The sequence below is a fragment of the Arachis hypogaea genome, chromosome 9 (assembly GCF_003086295.3).
Source record: "Arachis hypogaea cultivar Tifrunner chromosome 9, arahy.Tifrunner.gnm2.J5K5, whole genome shotgun sequence".
Lineage (NCBI taxonomy): Eukaryota > Viridiplantae > Streptophyta > Magnoliopsida > Fabales > Fabaceae > Arachis > Arachis hypogaea.
The window spans coordinates 118,278,411-118,301,044 of record NC_092044.1 but is presented as its reverse complement, the minus strand read 5'-3'; the positions used below and the strand labels follow the sequence as shown (position 1 = coordinate 118,301,044).

Below are 22,634 nucleotides of genomic sequence, written 5' to 3'. Positions count from 1 at the left end.
GTAAGATCCATTAACTCTATAGTCCCATTGTGCCTCCAAGCATGCTTTTTCATAATCATAGAATGGTAGTCCACCAAATCGGAAGCCATCAAGGGATGCATTTGGTTCTCTAAAATCTTTTATCAGTTCATCGCATCTTCTCCCTAATTTTTCCAACTTAACATGGTTACACTGTTAAAGACAAGATTTTATAAAAATTACAGTACTGAAAGCAAGCTTTGCTTTCAGTTAGTGGCAGAAAAATTTTAATAAAAACAGTGTTAATTGCAGTGCCTATCTATACATTAAGCTATTTTAAGTTCTCCAATATATTTTTAGAGAACATCTAATATAATTTTTCTGGGACAAAAGAACACAAAGAGATAGATGTCGTGAATTAATTGGTGGATTGTTTGTAGACTAAAGAATTAAGGTGGTTTGTATTTTAAGGATTTCAGAACTTTAACTTGGCTATATTAGAAAAACAGGAATAGAGGTTGATTTTTCGGTCTCATTCTCTATTTTACAAGGTCTATCAATGCAAATATTTTACATTTTCAATCTTTGTACGTACAGAAATAGGTAATAATTCATCTTAGAGTTAAAAAAATATTCTAGAGAGTAAAAAAGTTTTGGAGAAGGGCATTTTTTGAATGATTGGAAGGAGGCATTCAGTTAAAATCTTAGAGAATAATTAGATAAAACAAATTCAACCGAATGAAATTCAAATTTTCAACGGTTCACACAATCACTCAATTTAAATTTCTGAACTACTCTTACCAAATCAAAATTAGAATCAAGAGCTAATCACCTCAACATTCACACACACAGTAGTGCAGGCAATTATAAACACAAGCATCAAATCAGCAAAAGATATGGTTACCTGGAATAAGGAGAATAGTGAATGCTATTCAGTTACTTCTGAATATACTTTGATCATTCAGTTCTATTATGCACCAATTGAGTTCTTGCCAGAATAGTGTAAAAGGAGAGAAATTTGGAGTTTAATTTAAAAGTTAAAATATTCGTCCAAAATTAAATTTTTTCTCTGAAAAATAATGCATGAAGGCTTATTAGTCAAAGAAAGGTTACACTTTAAAATCTAAATGGTGAACCTAATCTGCAATCATTCCGATGCTAGGTAGAATTAACTCTCCACTGCCTTACTCAGTGTTCAACATCAGAAAATGCTTAAAAAATAGAAAATCTTTATTGGACAATCTAAAAAACAGAAACATAAAAATAATGGTTATGGTTTCAGGAACAATTCAGAGAAAGAAAGCAACTAAAAAAAAAAAAACTCATTTAATAACAATACTAAATTGGCAAATTTAAAAGATGAGAAATTTGAGAATCTCCAAAATCAAAATCATTTCTCTTCAAAAAATAGTAACTATTGTAAAGTCTAAAACTTTAAATGTAGTGACTAGCCTTCATTGATAAAGCTCCACTGCGACGCTACCTTATTCAATAACTTTTTTCCCTACTTCACTTTACTCTCTTATATTTTTCAGTAATGTTTCTTTTTTTGCTTAGGAGTTAATCTTTAGATTTTTTTATTTGATTGAGTAATACTCATTTTTATCCTTACTGTAAAGTTTAAGATGGACATTTTATTTTATTGCATCAATAAAATTTGACTTTGCATAAAAAAAATGAAACCCTACTATTAAAATAGAGTTGCGGCTTGCACCTTACGCTTCCAGGCAGACAAAATAAAAATTTTGAGTAAAAATTAAAAAATAAATTAAAAGTCTAAAATATAAAATTTTGACGTGATAATTTAAATTGTTCACTTGATAGAAATTAATTATACTATATATATATAAAAAATTAGTTATCAAATTAATTACTCATAATATACATAAATAAATATATAATGTCTGATTTGGGGTGAATGTTAATATGTTTCAAAAAAATAAAAATAATAATATTATTGAAATTCTAAAACCTAAACTATAAATCTCCTAAACCCTAAGAATCTTAAACTATCAATCTTAAACTTTAAATTTTAAATTTATATATATAATAAATAAAAAACTAAAATTTATTTATTAGTGGTTAAGAAATACAACATTCTTTATTTAATAAGAAACATCTAAAAAAAATCTAATTTAATATTTTTTATATGCATATAATTTAAAAAATTTACTGGTTTATTAATTTAAAAAAAATTTAAGAGATAGGTCGAAATTTGACACGTTATTCCTATGTTTATATTTTTTTAACAATTAAAAGTTTTTACTTTTCTTTTACCTTGTAATTACTGAACAGATTATATAATTCACTTTAGGGGTCTAGGAAAGTTTAATCCTATTATTGATTAGGGTAGCACTGTATGGACTCCCATTATTTTTCTCTCAACAAGAGAACAATTATTGGATCACATCAATTACCCACTACGAACCAATAAACTGCATATATAGTATTGGAAGATTTTCAAAGTGTACCGTCCTACCGTCAGTAATTTTTAACATTAGTTTTAATTATAAATATTATATATTTTTTTATAATTAAAATTAACAATTAAAATTCACCGAAATAGTGATATGATGGTGTACACTTAAAAATTTTTCTAGGATTTTTGTTATTTTAGCTATTATTTAATTATTAATTTAATTTTTTTAATTTAATATTTTAATAATATATTTTATTTTATATTTTTTAAATATTAATAATTAATTAATAATCAAATATAATAAAATTTAATAATATTCTCATATTCTTATAAATTAATTATATTTGATATTTTATATTTATATTAATTCTTAAAAGATAAATAGTTTTTGTTCAATTTAAATCATTTATTTTTTATTTTTTATTTTTAAAAATATAGAAATTCTATTTTATTTAGAGTTATATTTATAATATATATATATATTGAGAAATATACCTTTCTATATAATATATATATATATATATATATATATATATATATATATATATATATATTTCATTCACCAATCAACTTTAAAAAATACTTCTATTGTCATACAATTTTGAAAAATATTATATTTACGTTGTTTTTTTGTATATTTCTATTATTTAAAGTAAAATTAAAAAAATACAAAAAGTTATCTTATATATATGAAAAAGTCTAAAAAATTAACTATAATTTAAGTCAACTCAAATTAATCTATTTTTAATTTTAAAATTCAAAAAATTAGAATAGTAGAGAGTTATTTTTTTTTTATAAAAGATATATATATATATATATAACTTGGTCGCAAACTATGATAACCAAGTGAATGGTGATTATAGGTGGCTATTGATAACTTCAAGTTCACTGACAAATATGGGAGTGATGCCTGAGAGTTAGAACTTAAAACACTAATTAAAATGTTAAGTTATATCTTAATTGTGTTTATGACTAATCCAAATGTTAAGTTGTATCTTAAGTTGTTTATTACAGTTGAAAAGCTTAACCAAAGTTGCAATATGTTACAGGTGAAGGAGAAATGTGTAAGTGGTGATTTTTGGGGAGAAAGGAGGTTAACAAAGATTGAGAAAGAAAGACAGTCCAAAACAGATTTATTCACTCAGATGTGGAACCCTAGTCCTTTTTCGAGACTTTGCTAAGCCAATCACTCACTGTATTTTTCATTTCGATCCATTTTAATTTTATATTCATTTATTTATTTATTCCTATATTTTTATAGACTTGGAATTTTGAAATTGTCATTTTGAAGAAGGTATAATATTGTCTCAGCAAACTTATTGTTTATATCTGACCTTTATCGCATATCCGACCTCTTTTTTGACCTCTTCTCTTTAAAGAGATCGAACACTATAAAAAGGGGTAATTTCTAATAAAAATGGACAATTTATACTTATTTAAATAAGTGATTGCCTTTCCAAATTTCTCCAACTATTCCAACAATAGTTATCTACTCTATTATAAATACACTGACACCTTTCAAGTATAAACATGTTCCACTCTACTAAAAACCTGTCTAAAATTTTTACTAACTTAAACATCGGACCCTCTAGTATAAACACGTTCTACTCTACTAAAAATCTGCCTAAAACTTTTGCTAACTTAAGTATTGGAGGCTCTAGCAGATACCACCCCAAATGCCACATATAAAGGAATCCGAACCTCACATCAGACGCTGCCATACAAAGAGATCTAAACCTCACATCCAGACTCAAATCAACGTTTCGAATAACCTTCGAAACACTTATATTATTCAAGAACTTCAAACAATTCTTTATTTCTCACGAAAGATAAAATTAAACCAATAAAATAAACATGACCTATATAAAAAATTATAATTTTAAAAAAGAAAATACTAGACTGCAATAATTTATGTGCATCTTCCATTTCATAATATATGTTTTTTCGGTCATTAATTTTGCATTTTTTGTCAACGTTTCTTCTTATTTTTGGATTTAGCATTATTCTTCTTTCCCCTACTTGATCCTAAATTAATTCTTCTTGCTTCTCGTTTTTGAACTTTTCGTTTTTGAACCCGCTTCTCGCTTACATAATCATATACTAAATCATAGTATGCGGTTTCAAAGCAAAGTCCCAAAATTGAAAGTCATCACAAGGTGCATCTGGATCTCTCAAATTTTTTAATTGTTCATCACATCTTATTCTTAATTTTTCCTCCAACTCAACATCGTGACATAGGCGTAAATCCAAAGATTCAAGATGAGGACAACCATCAAGAATGGCGCTCAAGCGGTCAAGCCACTATTGTCGAAATAGTTTTTAACAAGTTGGAGATGGCGTAAATTGGACATATTTTGTGCAATAGCAAATGCTTTTTCATTACCTCCAGCATTGTTGTTATACTTGAATGATTTCAGAAGAGGACAACCTCGACCTCATTGCTTCTAAAGCAGTTCCTCTAACAATGAAAGTTTTTTAGCCATCTCACATAATTTTTTGTCTGAAATTTGAGCTTGAGTTTGGCCTGCACTCTGTTATAAACTTTTTTTAAAGTACTAAACCTGACCTGTTATTCAGTCTGGCCTGACATGAAGTCTGTTAAAAGGCTTGATAATTTTTTTTACAAAAATAAAAATATTATTTAAAAAATATTTTTTAATAAATATATTTATACGCAATATATCATATTTAATATTTATAAAAAAATTTAAATTTTAAAGTATTTAAAATATACAAAACTATTTATAATTAAATATAATAAATTTAAAATATCTCATAATTTTGTTAATAATAAAAAATTATTTATATATATAATTATGTATTAACAGGCCCAAATAAGTCTGACAGGTCAATAAGACTAATTAGTGAATTTGAACCTGACCTATTAATATAATAAGATTTTTATAAAAATTTGAGTTTGTGCTTATTTTATAACAGTCAAGTCAGATCAGACTACAGACCCTGATAAGCTGCCTGACTTTTTTCCACCCTTACTCATACATCCACTTCTACTATTATTCTATTAGTATAGTTCTATATTTTTCCATGAGGATTTGAACTCCATGTAACTCTAAGTGAGCCAAATAAAATTGTCATCTGACCTAAGTCTTGGCTTCAGATACATCACATAATCAGTTTAGGCTTTTGATTTCTACTACAAAGGCCCTTTTAAAAAGTTTTCTCTCTTTTCATGTTGTCCATGATAAGAGAAATAGTAATGTAGTAGCCCACACCTAAGCCCAAGTAGTTCTTACTAGACCAAATGTAATTTAGTTGGCAGAGATTCCATCAGAAATATGTACTCATGTACTCATGTAAATACCAAAAAAAAAGAAATATGTACTCATGTTAATCTGGATATCTTCAATATTCATTGTTAATATAATATTACTTTCTTTCAAAAAAAAAAAGACTATACTTGTATAGTATCACATTCGGTCAAAAAAAGTTGCAGTTTTCAGCCTCCAAACACTTAGCTTTGTTAATAATAATAAAAAAATAATCGTAATTTTTTTATATAATTTAATAGGCCAGCAAAGATAAGTACCCTGAAAAAGTTTGGTAAGTGCTAGTTGAGGTATACATGCATGAGTCTTTAATTTGACAATGCAAGACCAGCTTAATTATCATGTGCCACCATGGTTTGTTGGAATTGAAGTCCATTATACTTGGACGGTTAATTAATATGCCTTATCTAAGGATTTTTTCGTTTTTTTTTTTTTAAATTAGTGAACCGTTTATTTTATCTCTAATTTTAGCTTATTATGCATAGTGCACAAATTGAAAGTTGATTCCTATGAAAACATATATGCAGATTACTTGTGCAATAAATGATTGATGTATTGAAAATTTTCACCTCATATTTATGATTAAACAAGTGCTGGGAATGCACTAAAACAAGGTCAAATGAAGGGTTAATTTGAAAAGAAACATTATTCATATTAACACATCAAAAAAAGTATAAGTAGACAATAAAAATATTAAATAATATGAATAATAGATATATTAAATATTCAATTTATTAAATATGTAAATAGTTATTTTAATATTAAAATTTAGATAAATAATTTAAAATATAGTATATTTTACTTGAATTAAGTTAATTTCAAGACTTATTATTTATATTGTTTAAAAAATTTATTAATTACCTACATATAGTAGCACTAAATAATTATGATGATGATTATGTTATATATATTTAATTTGGATAGAAAAAAAAAATTAGTGGAGGGTGGTGACGGTATGTAAATGCACGTGTATATGCTGAGAACCATAAAATTGATCACTTTGATTATGAGAACATAGATTTGGTAGCATTATATAACTTATTAATAAATGAAATGGTCTAAGTGGGAATTCAAGTTATTCACATTCCATATTGAAACATATCAGTAATATGCATGTCATCGTGGACATTATCATCATCATTATTCGTTGCCACATTTTATAAAAGTGTAATGTACCTTATGGATGCATGATTGTCTTGATAGAGTATTTTTTTTACCCTCTTTGACTTTTTGGAGTTGTATGTAAATAAGATTGAATAAACAACTGTGATAAAAAAGATTGGATCTATATATTTAATTAAGAAAACCAACCAAATTATTAACTAGGGTGAACTCCGATCCATTGACAAACTCTACCATCACTTTTACTTTTAATTGTGCTTTATTACTAAACCACCACTTTCAACTACGGGTGATAATAAGTAGGGTAAAGTAGGGTTTAGAGTCAATTTTAACCGTACACATGGATTGAGATTTTTATATAAACTCAATTCTACTCTATTTGTGGATTGTGAATATCTCAATCCTAACTCTATCCATTCTTAACCCACGGGTTTTAAAAAAAATACAATATTATTATATAACTTGATAATAATTTAAAGTAGAATTGACTTTTATATAAAAAAATATTAAATTATCAATTAATAATATTATTTTAGTGGTTAAGAATTTTTTTCATTTAGTGAGAAATTTTTAATTCAACATCCACTTAAAACATATTTTTATATAAGTATATAATATATACATATATAGGATGCAGGTTGGTCAAGTAGGGTTGAAACTCAACCAACACCCAACCCAATCCGCACGAAAATCCTACTCGCACCGTATCCTATCTACTACAGATCGAGTTGACAACCCTATCCGACCGAATGAGATCAGATTAGATACCCGCGAATAGAATACATATTGCCACCCCTACTTTCAACCACTACTTCGATGCTACCACCATATGAACCACAGAGAAACAATTAAAAATTATTGTATTTTTCAGCATGACTTAACTATTACTATATAGACTGGATTTTGGGTAAGACCAACATAAAATAAAATAAAATAAAAATACTAAGAATAATTTACTAGGCATCTTTTATGGTGCCTAACATTTACTCCTAAAATTCAAAATTTAAGAGATGAGTCCTACATACTTCATTTTATCTATACTTTTAGGCAAGCTAGACAACAATTTTGTAGGCACCAAAAAGGTCACCAATTTATTATCTGCATCCAAATATTGATACATAAACATTTAACATAATCAGGGTATAATTATTAAGGCTACCTCATTTAACTAACATCTAATTATTTTAACTTTTTAATTTCTGTTGATAATAACAATGAGAATTTTGGTTGATAGCACATCAAACTACATATATATCCAATGAACCGCAAAAAATTTAGAAAGAAATTTTCATTAACCTATCTTACAACTTTTAGTAGTAGTAGTGGCACGTTGCTCAATTTGTCAAAAGGTATGATTCCCAAATCTTGCAAGCATCTAAATAGCTAGCTAGCTATATAGCTCTTTAAGAGATTATTAGAAACAAAATAATGAATCAAAACCCAAAACGATAATTGGAAAATTATATTAATTTTTTCATTAGGTTTAGAGCAATTTCAAAGCTTTCATATAGCTAACTAGCTTTTTCATGCATACACACCAAGCACTCTCACACATGCAAAATATATATATATAGTAAATATTTTACTATCATATACTATGAACTATATAGTAGGAGCCAATCAATTTAGCCATGATGGTTGGTTCTGTCTCGAGATACTGAATTTGGTGATCGGTTACCGTTGTTTGCACCACCACCAGAACCACTTCCTGACCCATATCCACCTCCATGAGCTCCGCCACTTCCGAATCCATATCCGTACCCGGATCCGGATCCAGTCCCAGATCCGAACCCATATCCGAAGCCTCTACCCAAACCTGTTGGGGAGCGGCCCGATCCAGAGCCATACCCCCATCCTGCCCCGGGTGCGGATCCCCATCCCCAACTGTAGTCCCAATTTGGACCATGACCCGACCCAGAGGCACCGTTAGGTGTCCCTGAGGAGGGTGCCCTACCACTTGACATGTCCCAAAAGAGTTTTCTTCCGCCGTGTCCTCCGGCCACGGCCGGGGAAACAATCAAGAAAACAAGAAAGAGAGTGTTGAATGATAGCATTGTGTTTTGGCTTTGTCTTGAGATATAGTAATATATTGTGACAAAAGTAGGGTTTTTCTTTTTGTGTGTTTTGTTGGAAAGTAAAAGCAGTAGTGGGTTGTGTTGTGAATCTTGTGAGGTTTGACACGAGGGTGGACACAATGCATGGGAGTGATGCCTTATATAGTGGGTTTTCTTATGATGATAACTCATCAAATTGGATATGACTCACAACATTGTAATTAAAACCCGTGAACGTGATCATGACTTAGTGCAACATTGCCACCCCATTTGCCTTTTTCTTTTTATTTTAGATAAAAGTTCGGTTAGAGTTAATTTTACGTAAAATTAATAACTAAAAATTATTAAATAAAAATTTAATTAAATTAATCAAATAATTTAATAGTTTTTAATTATTAATTTTGCGTAAAGTCAATTACCTGAATTTTTATTTTTATTTTATTTTAAAATTGTCAATTGGACATAATTCTAATTCATTTTAAAAACTAGTTTAAAGAATGAAAATATCTCATATTCAAACATATTTTAAAACACTTATTCTTAAGAGATATAAAATTTGTAATATTTTCTATATTTTAAAATTAAGAGAATAATTAAATAATAAATTATAATTTCTAATAATTTTTTATTTACAAATATTTATAAAAAAAATACTATGAATCTTAAATGCTATGCCTAAAACTATTAATGATATATATCAATGCTTCATGTAAATTAAATAGTCTAACTCACCCCTAAAAGATATCTCCAAAGGTGCATGAGGAATGAGTAAATAATATTTAATTAAAGAAAAGTATAGGGAGTCAATGATCTAAGCGTATAATGTGTACAATAGAGGTTTAGGAAGTATTAGAGACATTAGTGTTACATTGTCCTGTTAGGTTACGCTTTTGGGATGAGTGGGTTCATGACATGGTATTAGAGTTCTAGATCCGAAAGGTCAAGGGTTCGATCCTTGATGAACTCCAAAATTAACTTAAGTTTTTAGGATGAGATGTTTATTATCTCTAGTATTCGGATGGTTATTCTAGATAGTGTTCATTTTATTCATTGGCTCCCTAGCACTACCCTTTAATTAATTATATTGTTATTATATGGAGATAATGAGAAATGAGTAGTAGTCGCAAGCATGACCTTGAATTCCACCACCGCCTTTACCGGTAAATTGATTGATTCATCTATCATACGCCTAATACTATTATTATTTTTCCTACAAACCTACACATGTAGATATTTTCAGGTTTTAATTTCATGTTCACCACATATACTTTGACGCTTGTATTTTCTTTCATACATACCAAAATTGTACTAAAACCCAAATAATTTGAAAACTAATTTTTTTCGACCGAAATTAAATTTAGTTAAAAGGAAAAAATGTGGCTAAATTTTTAATTGACTAATTATTTTAAAATAAAAGGTTGGGTTCGCTAATTAAATTGGTCAACTCCTTAACACAAATATTATTTAACTTCAACACCGTCTAATTCCCAAATTAGACTTAAAATTATGGCCGGCTTAAAAATATCTCTTTTTGGAAGTTCTTGGGCCAACAGTAGGAAGCTTTCGGTGAGAAATTAAAGGAGAAAATATAAGAAGAAAAAATATCACATCCAATTCAAAATTTTAAAATAGTAAATTAATAAATCTCTCATCTTATAAATTTCTCACTTTTTTTATTTTTATTTTATGTGAAACTAATTTCAATATTTTTCATACTTACAACATTAACAATTTTTTATTCCAAAGTATATATCATTTCAAATATGTATATAGTTACTTTAATAAGCTTCCTGTTCCAAGAAGGGAAATAAAAAAAAAGCAAAAATATTATTAGTACACTAAAATCAGTTATCAATATATTTAATATATATATATATATATGTGATTTAATTTATTTTCAATGTGTATTTATATTTTAATATATATTTTATATTGGTAATTAACTCTGGTTGTAAATTTTGGTGTACACGCAGTATAGTCCAAAAAAGATACAGCAAAACACAGACACCTTATCCTTTGAAAAAGGTTTAATTACTCTATTGGTCCTTATAGTTTTGTGAAATTTTCAATTAGATTCCTATATTTTTTTCCTTTTTAATTGAGTCCCTGCACTAAATTTTTTTTCAATTAAGTCCTTCTTAATAGTAATTGGCTTAATTTTATAGGGATCCAACTAAAAAAAAGAATTGGTATAGGACCTAAATAAAAGGAAAAAAGGTATAGCCGTGTAGAGACCTAATTAAAAAAAAATCGGTACAAAAATTCAATTAAAAAAAATATATAAAGACCTAATTAAAAATTTCGTAAAATTATATGAACCAACAGAATAATTAAACTTTTGAAAAACAAATAAAAAGCATTGTTGCTATTAATCATGTGTCGTGTTATTTATGGTAAGCTATACATGTTGAAGTTGAAGGTAAGCCAACTCAATATATAGTTCATATTATTAATGTATTAAAATGGTAATGGAGTAGGTGCTGATGACATTTTATAATGTTAAATGCTAAATTCTCTTCAAGAAAAATTGAAATTAGTATGAATGTATAATAGTTCCCTTTCAATTTTTCATGCCAAAAAAGGTTCCGTGACTTTACCTTCTGAGATTTAGTGATATTGTAGGATCTTATCCGTTACAGAATGACCATGATCGCGATGTGTATGCATGTTGCCCTTTCCTTTATTTTCTCATATTTTTCTTACAATAAATTATCAACTTTCAACACTGTCCCAAATATTTTAGGTAAGTATCAAAATTATTGTTAAACTCTTTTTTCATTACCTAAATGATTTTTATAATTATATCAAGTAATTATTAAACATAAAAGAAATATAAACTATGAGTTTACAATAAATTTAAAATACATATCTTTATTTTAGTGTAATCATTATATATAATTCACAAAATCAATCATTTATACATAACATTTTTTTACAATGGAAATTCAGGTATAGATCGTTAGATAATTTAACTGATTTGACTAAATTTTCATCTAACAGCTCTCAACTATCAACTTCACATAAAGTTGACTGCATATGAATTTTCACCTTCTTTTATATATAACGCTATATTATAAAAACATAAAAAACTAATCACTCATAAAAAAATAAAATAATTTTATATTTATAAGTTAATTCATGAATAACATAATCAAATTAAATTAATATTGATTGAGATATTCTAAGACCGGAAAATGCCAAAAGTATGGTATATGGCTCCTGACAGTTTGGGTTTGGTTGTGAGTGGAGAGATGTTTGGCATAATTTGTGTTTCATTATGGATTCAACCCACCACTTGCCACTATCTTCCCAACTTTTTGATCCCCTTTTTCAATTCTTTTTATATAATATACATTAAAATTAATTTATATATATTTTATAATTTAACATATATTCTATATGAATATGTAATTTTTAATAGACATATAGTATAATTGATAATATATAAAATGAAGACTAAGTACAAATAAAAATACCGATCATGATCTACACTGCCTCCCCATGCATTTAAGGAATTAAGAGTGATCATCAAGGAATTTAATGTATTATATGTTTAACATATTCTTTCTATCATCAAAACTATAAGAGTGTTATTAGATATGAGTTATTAAAGTTGAAAATAAAATATCTGCCACTGTTGGCCGCATCATGCATGTCTCTGTCCCAAATGGGTGCTTGTCAATTTCTTTTTCGAGAAATGGCATTTCATAATAACAAGTTGCCATCTAGTAGGGTGGAAATATAATAAATATTTAAATTGGTGTTCAACACATTTTAGATTCAAATCTAAAATGTGTTGAACACCAATATAAATATGATATTTTAGTTATAATAAATTTTTGTTATTTTAGAAGTTTTCGAAATTATTTTATCAAATAAATTATTTTTTATTTTAATTAAAATTTTAGATATGTGTATTAGATAAACGAGTTTTTAATAAATTTTATTATTGGAGTGAAAATAAGTCAGATGATTAGACTTACAATGTGTAGTTGGCCTGATTTGGTTTAGGTTATAAAATAGGTCCAAATTTAGATTATTATAAAAGTCTTAATATGTTAATATATTAAGCCTAAATTAACTAATTAGCGTTAACGATCTTTGGGACTTGTTTGGTCTGTTAAATTCATTACTTAGATATTTTAAATTTATTATATATTATAAATATTTTTATATATTTTAATTAATTTAAAAAATTTTGTAAATATTAAATTTAATATATTATATATAAATAATTTTTATTAAAAAATGTTTTTTAAATTATGTTTTAAAAATTTTTATTTTTATAAAAAAATTATAGTCTTTTTAACAAGTTTTACAGAGCAAATTCAATAACAAACGTAACTTAATATTTTAAACAAAAAAAAGTTTATAATAAACTACAAATCATGCTAAGATCAATTACCTACATGTGATTTTGTTGGGAGATACGGGTATTGTTGTGTAAGACTATTGGTGCAGCACTGAACAATGGCCTTTGCAGTTGGTCACGTGGGAGCATGTGGCCAACGAGTTTGGGCTACTTTTGAGAGAAGCCCACTTAACAAGTTGATCCATTTTTTGACTTTTTTGACTGACTTTGGGCCCATTTGCCAGACCTCAGTGCACCAGCCAGATGCAAGATTCCTTAATCCACTTCCAAAGTGGACCCCCCATTTTACTTCAACGTATATTTTGGCCCAAGCCATGTGCATCAAACATTTTTATTTATCCATGTTGTCACACTATTTTCAAATATTAAATGAGCGGAGATGTAGTACCCAAAAGAAAAAAAATTGGGTGGAGAAGAAAATAATTAGAAGTTAGTGTCTTGTCACAGGGTAATTGTTTAAGTTGTTTAAATAGAGTTCAGATTCACGATAATCTATCGAATTAAAAGATACAATGAAAAAAATGTCAAATAAAGTAACAATTAGGTCTTAAAGATTTCGACTTCGTATTAATTAATCCTTGAAAAAAAATTACTCATTTGTATTGGTCCTCTACAATAGCAAACAATGAACATGTTATGTTCTATTAATTTATCACGTAAAACTTAGGGTAATGCATATATGTACCGTTAACTATTGTGATGCGTCTATTTATGAAAAATCATTATGTAGATAATAACGTTTGGAACAAAAACTTTATTTATTTTGATAGGATTCGTAGTAAATAAAAAATAGTTAATAAATGTTATATAAAAATTTAAAAGATAATAATACTTTACTGTTTAAAACTATATCGTTTCTATGCTTATGTGATAATAATAAAATATTTACTGTTATAGATAACAAAATACATAAATAACTTTATTTTGTTTCACATTATTTATGGACAAAAAGACATATATGTTTATCTTTTGTTATCGTAAAGAACTAATTGATAGTATTGGAAATTAGTATTGATTATTTCTTCCATGTAATGAAAAATGTTAGTTTTTTTGTGTAATTTTTTTAGTTATCTTCTATTCTTATTATTTTTTATAATAAGAGAAAAAGTTCACGATAATTTAAGAAGAATAATATATAATAATGACTGATATTTTCCATTAAAAATCAATAATATTTATTTATTTATTTTAGAAACACTCAAATAAAATTAAAACATTTTAAATTTTAAAGACAAAATCAGAATTTTGAAAAACACGGAGCACTTAGATATACTTTGTCCATGGTATCAAATTTTTTTTTAAAAGAAAAAGTTTGAATTGTCTCTCACAGTTTTAACATAAAAAAATAAAAACTATTAATTTAATAGTTAATTTATTAGTTTACTTAAATAATTTATTTGACAATAATAAACTTTTAAATAAAATGAATTTTAACCCACAACAAATTAATACGTAATTTATCAGACTTAAAAAATACCAGTACAAAAAAAATAAAAATAAAAAAGTCTTAAAAAGATGAATAAGTATAATGCTAATTTGGGCATGGAAACATTTAAGGGTTACTCCACTCACATTAATTGCCTCTTTGGTACCATCCATTTGACTGTTATGCCCCCCAAGGTATCATCAATCCATACTCTTCTTCATATCCACGTGCCCAAAAAAATGAAAGAGGATGACAACCCTAAAGTTTGTCTAGCATATCTTGTGCCAAATCTTAATAGTGAGAAAAAAAAAATATAGAAAAAAAAGAGAGAGAGAATTACATCAATGGTATCTAGGGTATGAACTATGAATGAAGTGCATATGACATGTTGGAGTGAAATATTCTGAGTCTAGGGACCAAGCCAGTTGTCAATAAACTACTAATAAGTAATAACCATGTGATAAATATTACATTAATATTCTTCTTGTTTATTAGTTTATTGAAAAAGAAAAAGGCATTTACCCAAATATAGCAGATTTTGTCGATGTTTTCTTTAATTTTTAATTAGGGTCTATTGTGAGATTTACGTTTAATACAGTTTTCATTAAACCATACGAAAGTTAAATCTGACCTAGGCTACAAATACCTATAGTGTTGATAAGTGTTGTCAGTTCAGACACTAACAGAATTCTAACTAACTAATAACTAACAGAATCTTATGTCATTCATACCTTTCATTAACTAATTCTCTAGTCTCAACCAACATAACTGTCATGACAGTAAATATATATATTTTTTCAATCATTTATAAAACTCTCGGCTCCAAAGAAGAGATTTGGTTAGCACTCAGTGCTTACAAGAATATGTAAAATTGATAAATTGGGGACTACCTTTCTGATCAATTGATAATTGTTACCACTATATAAGCAAAACATAAATAATAATGTATTGTTTCTTATAATGCATCAATGGAAAAATTTTATTGATCACAAGAATGAGGAAAGGTGCAAGGACAGATCATGGTTAGGGCAATATAGCTGGATGTAGGTGGAGAGGGTGGCTTCGGAATATGAAAACTAAAATTAAAAATGATTTTCAGATTATTTTAAAAGCATAGACTAATGAGTGAAATTCAGTCACCAAATGTTCACAAAATTATCATTCCTCATGTAATAACTAACCTTTTGGACCCCCAAAAGTTTGACACAATGAAAATGACATGCATAGCAACAAACGTGTTTAATTACATTTTTATGTAGCTAAAGGTATTTGTCAAGCAATTAAAAATAAAAAATTGCTTTTGGGAAGGTTACTGTTGAAGTTACTGTTTATGTTAAGAAAACTACTTTTAAAATAGAATCTTACTAATTACTCTTATCTTTTGTCTCTAAAAGTTGTTTTATTTTATCTAAACCACGTTTCGGCTTTAAAATATTTAACCGAATATAAAGATCATTATTATTTTAATCGTAATGATTTTGGAAAACAATTATTTCAAGTTAATTCTTTCAAGAAATAGTTAAATACAACTTTGAAACAACCAGAGACCATAAGGAAGAGTTTGCGTACTGTGGTCCGATTCCGAAATAGCATTCATGGTAAATGAAAAACAGAACAATAAAATTTAACTGAGGTCAAGATTTGAGATTTCACACTAAATCGAATTTCTTCTAAATGTGATTTGTGAACAGCGCCTAAATTCGTCTGGTTAAAAAAGAAGCTGAAGATAATGTATTATGTTCTCAGTTCTCGGCCTTTTTTAAACGAAACCTTGTTGATAACTCTCAAGACAAAGAGAGAGGAGCATATCAAACAAATGAAGATTGTTTCATATCTTTCGTCTCTTACTAATAATCCCACGCAAGTGAGAGAGAAGCATGGAAAACTTAGCAAATGAAATGAGAGTGTCTTTATCTTATTTGGGAAGAGCATGATGCCCAGTCTCATCAACAACTATTTTACACAAGCCAAACTTTTAATCAAGCCTACGAGAAAGGAAATTGCCAAGAATAGTGATGTATATTTGAAAGAATAATATCTCTCACCTTCTAAGTGTCTATTCTTTTTTTTTCTTTGTACTATTTATCTATCGCCTTGTCTTTTTTAGCAGGTCCAAGAAGATGATCTTTTAATCACTGGCTTCATCTGCTTGTCTTCTTCAAGAGAAATCATACCCAAGTGTGATGGGTCCTCCAGCATCATCTTTGCTACAAGATAACCTGCAATAGACCATGTTTGATATTTTCTTGCCTGTTTCCCAATATATCTCCCGAGTTTACCATCATAGTATTCCGGCCACCCATCCTTCAGCAAACGACTCTCAGCAAGCTCAATTGCACGTCTTGCTATTTGAGGTCGCCCTGTTTTAATGCAAGCTGCTGTTACTAGCCACAGGAGCACTGCACTCGAGAAAAAGAAAGCCACCAAAATTCAATACTTATGTCAGATGTATGAATTATCAGCAATGCTTCTAGGTATAGGATAAGAATCAGAGTATCGACTATCGTTCAGTGAAAAAAGGAACTGGAAATACTGTAGAATACATCGAAAAATATTGTCAGTGTAGTTAAAATATTGTGCCAAGGTTTGAAACCCACTGTAAGCATATTGTGCCTGAGCCCTGCGGCCAAATTCATGATCAGCACACTTTGTGGGATTAGAAAACAAAATTGTTATTGTTATATACTTGATATGTAAATAAAAGGGAATATAGATAGCTTGCTTTTTGATAATATATACATATTCTACACAGAAGTGTTTCTTGTAAAGAGTGAAGACATAATTTTAGAACTGGCCATATAAATATAAGTATTTCATGTTATCGAACAAGAACAAGTAATTTCTTCAAGCCAAGTTAACTATGTGTAAAATGGTTGATCGAAAAAGATGAAAGATTAATTTAGTTTAAACTCATCCTAAATTTAGGTCAACATCAAAGCTATAGAATATATTTTATCAAGTAGCAACATAAGTTACAATAATCTACATTTAAAATAACTAATGAAGTTATATTGACTAAGAGTCAGTTAAATGTACTCTGAACTCTAAGTTTAAACAAGTAACAAAGCAGTGAGAGAGAGGAAGAACCTGGCCAAGATCCTCCATTATGGTAACTCCATCTGGTATTTTTTGGATCACAACCAGTAACAATTCGCCACTCATGGCTCTCTATTGCAGGATAAGATATTTTTAGGGGCATTTCCCCAACCAACTCATCCCAACGAGCTTCAATAAGATCCATGATAGCCATTGATTGCTCTGGAGTAGCTAGAGAAGATAGAATTGCAACACAATTGCCTAAAGCAAACCATCGAAAATCCATCCGGGCTGGACTGACATTTCCAATAAAGTAGCCTCCACGGGTTGGCATAAAGTCAAATACCCACTCTGGGATTGAGTCAGGAATAACGTTGAACTTGTTGACGGCAGTATGTGAGTATTCCTCAGTCTTATACCGATAGATATCATTTAGTTGTTGGAAATCAAGCCAAAAGTAACTCCGCATGTGATAACTTAAAGCATGCAAACGCTTCACAATGCGTTCTACACATTCTTTTCCTTCTGCATCGTCTTGTTTGAGCATTGATAAAGCACATCGCAGTGCCATGAAGAAAAGTGCTTGAATCTCTATAGGATACCCATAAATGCCCTAAAAAGGTTGGAGAAATAATAAATAAACATGGAGGTTCTTCAAAAATAAAAATCACCAGAACATATAAGTGAATGCTTGTTCCCAAGGACTTGGAAATTACATACAATAACTAATAAAGGAATAAGGGCAAAACCTGAAACAAAAATAAATTGCATTTGCAAATTGGAACACCTTGAACTATAAAATAGCCAAGGTCCAACTTTGTAATATATAATGGAATGCAACAAGCCAAAAAGCAACCATTCTCATTGTCATATAACATAAGCAACAAATAAACTGCAAACTATGTCATACCATTCTTCGATCAATCATGCAACATCCGTCAGCACAAAGCAGAGTTGGGAAGGTATCAAAACCCTCAGACAGGCATAGAGTCAATATAAGCTTCATTCCCTTTTGACAATCCGGTGATTCAGCCAGAGATAAATCCCCAGTAGACTTTGTGTATGCACGAAGCAAGATAATCCACCAGAATCCAGAGTCAACAGGAGCAACTCTACCGATTGCACTTTCACCAAAATCTGCAATAAGAGTATCTGTTTTCCTAACAGGATCATGAAGGACTTTGAAACTAGCTGGCATTACACCTTCACCAAGCTTAAATCGATCTACTCTTTTTTCCCACCCCTGAAGATGCAAGGTCTTCAGCAAAAAGTTCTTAACAATATCTGGTTCACCATTCATCAGAAAGGCTAAAGCGCTTGGCACAAAATCTCGAACAAAGACCTATGCAAGAAAAATGTGTATCAATTAAGTTTCCATAGCTAAAATGAGTCACATTTTTCAAAACCTCCATAATCACACCAAAAATTAATAACAAGAAATCCAGACTTGGAATTCACCTGATCATAGTTCAGAACCTCCTCCGCTTGATGATCAACAGCTGCAATTGTGCCAACAGGTTGGCCTCTGAAATGGACTAGAGACCTCCGGAGGGATTCCCAGGCGTCAGCAACCATGGGATGAGGCTCAAAGGAATTCCGTGTTGAAGAGACTGGCGTGTCAAAACCAGATCTTACCCCAGGCGAGTAAGTGTCATAGTTATCCATGCCCCCTCTCGCCAAACCAATAGACAGCTCGCTAAGCGACCTCTCATCGAATGATCTCTGCCTTTCAATATTCAACCTTGGCTTGTCAAGGAGACGTGAGAGATCAAAATCATCTATCTCAGAGATGGAGGCATGAGAGCCGATTTTCTTTAGTCCAATATGCCCGTCCATTTTCTCTACTTCCCCAACAACGGCCAAATGATATTATACAGAAATAGAAATTATCTACAACCAAACAAGAATGTTGAGAAAACGAAAAGCTGTCAAACACAAATCCAGGACAAGCACATTACTTATATCACCCAAATGAGTATAAAATAAACAATAAACAACATCAGAAACGTAAAGCACACTCAGAAGTCAAAATCAACACGATCCAATTTATTAAAATAACATTTCAAAGATAACTCTTCTTAACACTAAAGCTCCACGAATGCGAGTAAAATCTAAAGAAAAACCAAACAATTCCTCAACACGCTGTTAGCATAACCAAAAAAAAATGAAGCAAAATCTTTCAACTCTATCAAACATATCAACAAATTCACACAACTTAAAACAAAAACTAAACCACAAAATGAAGCAACAAACGAGAAAAACAAGTAACAGATCCAGATGCAAGAGCTAAAAGCCAAAAGAAAAGTGGAAAGAAGAATGAAACATCATCTCACGACTCGAACACCGAACTACGGCGAAACAAGGAATGTCTCTAAATGGAGATTCGAATTCTCAAGGATCGCAATTCATCGATAAGCAGGAAAAGGAACCAAAAACACAGATCTGAGCTTAACCAGCGGGAAAAAGAATAGCGAATCGCGTTGTTCGAACCTGAGGGAGAAGCGAGGTGTGGCGGCGGCGGAGCGAGATTTTCCGGTGGCAATAATGGTGATTGTCCGGCGATTTCGCCGGGAAATGGTTGCCGGAGATTTAGAAGAAGAGAGTGAAGGGAAACAGAGAGGGGAAAAATTTTAACGTGAGCTCGAAAGCTCGTATTTATAACGCGGAGGAGCAATTTAGAGAGAGAAAGTAGTGAGAAATAGTTGAAGAGAGATAAAGCGTAGTAGCCAATCGGAGACCGTTTCACCCAGTTTCGTTTCTTTTCTAACAATTTCGTTTTCGGGAAATGGGGAGTACCGGTATTAGCCGGTTGCGGCAAGGAATCATCCACGTCATCAAAACGACACCGTTTTGCTCTTCTGTTCTTTTCCGACTCGTGCGTTTCTTCGTTTCTGATTTGGTAGCGAGGAGCATGTGTGTTTGTGTCTGCGTCTATTTATAATTTTGAAAGGGATATTATTAATTTTTTTAATTTTTTATGGAAATTAATTAATTAATTAATTGATTCATTAATTTGGGTTGGTGGGTGGATTTCTTAAATTGATCTGATTCTATGTGCCACGCCCCACGGTACGACAGCTACATTTCAACTTGCAATTTTCCTCCTATATAAAAAAAAATATGAAGGAAATTGACTTCTCTTTGTGTACAGAGGATGAAAGAAAATTGACTTTTGAGTTTTGACAAAGCTTTTTAGATGTTTAAACCGTGAAATATGTACATTTTTGTGTGTGTTCTTTTTATAATTTATTTATTTTTACAATTCGAATATGATAGTTGAGTTATAGAGATACGCATTTAGTGCATAATAAAAGGAAAAATTAAGGCCCCATTGACTAAACAGGGATGGATATGGAATGATATTTATTATGTGTTACTTTAAATTTAACCGTAAATTTATTCAGATCCATTTGTCTTTGTTGTGTTACTAATAATTAATTATGCCGCATAAATGTAAAAAATATCATTCTATTATGTCAAATTTGATTATTTTAATAGTTAATAATTTTATTACAAAATATATAAATATATTGTTGTGACTGATAATTGTATTTCAAGAATATTTTTTACTAGCGATATTATAGAAAATTACGTAATCTACTATCCGAAAAAAAAAAGAAAAAGAATATCTATCTTAGTAATATTAAAAAAACAAAAAAATAATCAAAATTCATCTTATTTAATGTTCATTAATTATTACTAAATATTAAATATAATAAATTTTGACTATTTTTTACTAATTTATTTTGATTACTAATTATTTCGTCTTAATGACTTTGAGTTCAAATGGCTATAACAAAAAAAAAATCGTTAACAGTTAGTAGTATTAAATATGTACCAATATTAAATATTTTACCCAAATCTATTTATTGGTTAGTAATTACTAGTAGTATATTAGTATAAAATATGTAATGATATTAAATATCTTGTCCAAATATCTACTGGTAGTAATTATTACTTTATTAGTAAATATCTTATCCAATATTTACGGGTATTAATAATTTTAGAAGACTTTCAAATTTGTCTAACTGCCTTATTATGATAAACTTATATTAGTAACATATATAATTATTCATATATATTTATATTCATAAGTTTAAGCTTTTAATTTTGAAATAAGTAACTTTATTACATATGCATAAAATTTGTATCACAAAATAAAGTATATATAGAATTTTATTATTATTATTATTAACAAAAAAGTTAATATCACTACAAGAAAATAGAGTTATTTTGACACTTTATTTTTTAACACCATAATTAAATGTCAAAATTAATATATATTTTTGACAAATATCACAAATGTCAAATTTTCTATATTTTCTTGACGAAAAATTTGACCGTAGAAAATTACTCCTCAATTTTGACACTCATTTGTTTTCAATTTACTCTACTATTTTTTTTCTTCTTTGGGCTCTGTTAATTTTGATATTACACTGCTCTCAATTTAGGATTATATTACTCATTCTTTATCTTTAAAGTCTCAATTTATTCTTTAGTTTCAAGATCACATCTCATTCTTTGTTAAAATTTTTTGTTGAGAATATTTTATAGTCAATAAGTGTCAAAATAAATAGTATTTTTGACAATTAATAAGTATCACAGAAAATATGTTCTCAAAATTTTCTAACAAATTATTTTTGACAGCCAATATTTATCAAAATAAGATTTAAATTTTTTTTCACAATCACTTATATGTTAAAAATACTATTTTTGACAAAATTTTTATTAACATATTTTCATAGTTAAAATAGTGTCAAATTTTATTTTTTTGACAAATTTTAATTTTTTTTTACACATTATAACCCTAAAAAATAATCTATATTATTGTAGTGTATAAAATAAATAAAAAATTATACAAAATTCACACAAATACAAAAAAGACTACTTTATTTTACATAAACTTTTGGATAAATGATTTTTTGACATGTCTAATATATATATACTTGTTACCAATTTT

General features: G+C 28.7%; 2 protein-coding genes across 4 annotated transcripts; both read right to left on the bottom strand.

Annotated features, from left to right (window-relative positions):
• Nucleotides 1–8,215: 8,215 nt before the first annotated feature.
• Nucleotides 8,216–9,028, bottom strand: LOC112712561 (uncharacterized). Its single transcript, XM_025765479.3, has one exon. It carries the CDS (start codon nucleotides 8,838–8,840, stop codon nucleotides 8,412–8,414), a length of 429 nt encoding a protein of 142 aa, XP_025621264.1. The 5' UTR covers nucleotides 8,841–9,028; the 3' UTR covers nucleotides 8,216–8,411.
• Nucleotides 9,029–16,524: 7,496 nt separating this feature from the next.
• On the bottom strand, nucleotides 16,525–20,585 carry LOC112712560 (probable alkaline/neutral invertase D). 3 transcript variants are annotated; one of them, XM_025765476.3, is made up of 5 exons: nucleotides 20,165–20,585; nucleotides 19,133–19,564; nucleotides 18,585–19,016; nucleotides 17,726–18,287; nucleotides 16,525–17,037 (listed from the first exon to the last, which is right to left on the bottom strand). In XM_025765476.3, the coding sequence occupies exons 2-5, from the start codon at nucleotides 19,508–19,510 to the stop codon at nucleotides 16,742–16,744; spliced, it is 1,668 nt and encodes a 555-aa protein (XP_025621261.1). In that variant the 5' UTR covers nucleotides 19,511–19,564; nucleotides 20,165–20,585; the 3' UTR covers nucleotides 16,525–16,741. The 3 variants fall into 3 exon arrangements, with proteins under 3 accessions (XP_025621261.1, XP_025621263.1, XP_025621262.1); XM_025765478.3 differs by having other exon boundaries at nucleotides 20,471–20,585; XM_025765477.3 differs by having other exon boundaries at nucleotides 19,133–19,599; nucleotides 20,165–20,407.
• Between the last annotated feature and the right edge of the window lie 2,049 nt (nucleotides 20,586–22,634).